Here is a 2823-nt window from a genome sequence, read left to right as displayed (position 1 = left end):
ACCCTACAATGGCTCTTAATACTGTCTGAACGATGAAAACAACCAACTAATGGCTTGGAATAAAGTCTATTAATAAATAACATTCTGAGGAGTTTTAAAGAATATTTTACACAATAGAATGACATTAAAGAATCAGGAATAGGTTTTTAGATCAATATTTCTTGTAAATAACTTGAAAACTGTTATGTTTTATTAAAACAATCATCCTATAGAAGAAAATCGATGCTTCCGCTTCATTAAATGTTTGTTTTGTCCCTATTTGAACCATTTTGATCGGATAAACCCAGTTTTTCCAGAAGCAGAATATTTCCCTGCTGATGTGAAGTTCTCAGAAACTCAAATATTATAAACTTGGTTTTAAAGAGTTATAAACTAAAAATACAAACTGTTTGTTCAATAAAACGGTTGCAGATTTCCTGCATCAGATCTTTAACACCAACCTAAATAGTTTTATTTAAAGATCTTGTAGTATTATGGTCCTGAAGGAAAACAGAAGTGATATTTATGGAACAAACTGACCTTTACGAATTTCACAGAACCAAACTGTTTCTGAACCGGTCTGCAGCAGCTCCAGGTTAAACCTTCTGTCTGGATTCTCAATGAACACCTCGTAGAAGTTTGGATCCTGGCTGACGTGCCTCAGAGTTATTTGCTGTGAGGAAACATGAAAAACAAGCTGGTCTGACTCAGCTGGACTAGAACCAGTCCAAAAGGTTCCCAGAACCTTTTAGTAGCAGAAGCACTTTGGTGCTTTGGTAATAAAATCTAATCAGCAGAATCAAAGTGGACCTAGAATGAACACCACATTTCTCAGAGCAGGGTCAAACGGTACCGGGGGCTGAATGTGGGCGGTCTCTACGGAAGCCTTGAGGGTGAAACCACAGTCCATCTTCAGACGCTGGTCTGGGTGGGGCTTCTTGATTGCTTCATACCCCCCAGAGGTTTCATCTTTGTAGATCGACTGAAAGGACAGCAAACAGTCCAGATGTTTCTCCAAGAAGAGCAAAGACAGAAATAACTGGTCACAGCAGAGTCCTCTCTCTAGGTAAGGGAAGCCCATCTTTGGATTTATGGCACCAAATCTAAAAGGCGGATTCCAGCAAGTTCAAATACGTCTGAAAAGACGTAAATCAGTCTTTTAATCAGAGTTCTGCCCTTTGTTTAAGTTTATATTTAGTTTCCATGTTATTCTGTGTCTTTGTTTTCTGTCAGTTTGGTATTTCTTTAGTTACTCTCTGCTGCCCCCTTGTGTTTGTTTCCTTTCCCCTTGGCTCCCTTCTAGTTAGTTCTACTCACACCTGCTCCATATCTATACACCACCTCTGCAGTCACTCAGTGCTGGTTTCTCGTTGTTTTGTTGTTCTATCGTCTTCTTGCTCCCCTCGCCTGTTCTCCTTCAGGTTATCAGCATTTTGTGTTTTGAATTTTTGCCTCTGTTGCCTTGGAAAATTAATTCAATCTTCAAAGCTGTCGTCAAAAACCTCCTCTTAACCTTGACACTTTTGTTTGTTCTGAATCAAATAGAAATGCTTTAAGCAGAAGTTTTCCTGCTTCTACTAGATGTTCAGGATCCTCTGAATATTGTGCAGAAGGAGATTAATGGAGGGACTTTAGTTGAGACAGATTTGATCTCCAAATGATGTAAAATTGTTGATAAATGAAGGACTTGATGATGAAATAAATAAGCACCTGTTTCAGAGCAGGATCCGGCAGGATCAGGTAAACGTGCAGCTTGAGGAACGGCTTGTTGGGCTGATAGTATATTAATGTGTTACAGCAGTTGATTCGTGGAGAGAAGAAGATGTTTAGAAGACATCCCAACAAGGAGAAAGCTGGTTCTGTTAATGTGACATGAGTCTCTGTGACCTGGGCCACTTTTTCCAGGACATCTCCATAGTCTGTTACATGCAGGACAGCAAAGTTGTCCAATAACTCAGGAACATCTTCTGCAAACACAGCAGCAACAGATGCTCAGTGAAAATGATCTGAATGTGTCCTGAAAAGCTTTTCCCTTAAAGTTCTCCTACCGATGTAGACCCAGTGAGGCAGCTGGACCTCCAGCATCGTCCCAGTAGAGACAGTGATGTCCATTAAAGGACCTGCAGGCCTGTATCCTCTGCTCTCCATCCTCTCCATGTGGCCATCCCACGAGCAGAACCGGTACCTAAAGGCCACCTTTTCCTGGCAGAACCAACGCAGACCAGAGACGCTGCATTCAAAGCGGCCCGCTTCAGACTGGAGGCTGATATTAAAGAGAAAGAAGAAGCTTTTAAAGCTCATGAGCGTCGTTGGTTTATTAACACGAATAAAGATTTCAAAACGAGCCGCTGAGCTCTGCTTTCTACTCAGCTGCTGCTCTGATGTTGACCTGAATGTTTGTGCTTCGTCTGGAGATGTCCTGTCCACCTCAGGGTCAACTTTGGTCCAGCTGCTGGAGTCCAGCTGCAGGACATCCGTCCAGATGATACTTTTTAGATGTTATGTAGATGAAATACAGGATTACAGACGAGGACAATGGAGCGGGTGGATTACCTCTGGACTTTCACTTTTCACAGCATTCAAACATGTAGATGGGATTTCTGGAAACACAGGGAGGTGAATCAGCATCTTCTCTGACATCACAGCAATGAGTTTAATGTGGCTGGCAGGTTTTTCCATCTCTATGGTTACTAAATGTTGGACATATTTTTCTAACTTTTCCTTAGGCATCAGTTTTAAACCTTTCAGTTTATTTCTATAGCGCCAATTCTATTCAGTTTATTTCTATAGCTCCAATTCACATCATGTCATCTCAGGTCACTTTCCAGTTCACCAGATCATCCA

General features: G+C 41.3%; 1 protein-coding gene across 2 annotated transcripts in view; it reads right to left on the bottom strand.

Annotated features, from left to right (window-relative positions):
• Positions 1–29: 29 nt before the first annotated feature.
• LOC107094396 overlaps positions 30–2823 on the bottom strand; it is a 9987-nt gene continuing 7193 nt past the window's right edge. Inside the window, exons 9-14 of one of the 2 annotated variants that reach the window (XM_015389968.1) lie at positions 2533–2579; positions 2369–2442; positions 2028–2242; positions 1690–1943; positions 833–961; positions 30–652 (exon numbers count right to left, since the gene is read on the bottom strand). In XM_015389968.1, the coding sequence (XP_015245454.1) occupies positions 503–652; positions 833–961; positions 1690–1943; positions 2028–2242; positions 2369–2442; positions 2533–2579 (869 nt within the window). In that variant the 3' untranslated portion in view covers positions 30–502. Of the gene's footprint in view, positions 653–832; positions 962–1689; positions 1947–2027; positions 2243–2368; positions 2443–2532; positions 2580–2823 lie in introns of both variants that reach the window. The other variant, XM_015389967.1, reaches the window with a different exon arrangement.

This window comes from Cyprinodon variegatus, unplaced genomic scaffold (genome assembly GCF_000732505.1).
Source record: "Cyprinodon variegatus isolate N-32 unplaced genomic scaffold, C_variegatus-1.0 Scaffold481, whole genome shotgun sequence".
Classification (NCBI taxonomy): Eukaryota; Metazoa; Chordata; class Actinopteri; order Cyprinodontiformes; family Cyprinodontidae; genus Cyprinodon; species Cyprinodon variegatus.
Note: the sequence above shows the minus strand (reverse complement) of the source record. Positions and strands in the feature narration are given on the sequence as shown.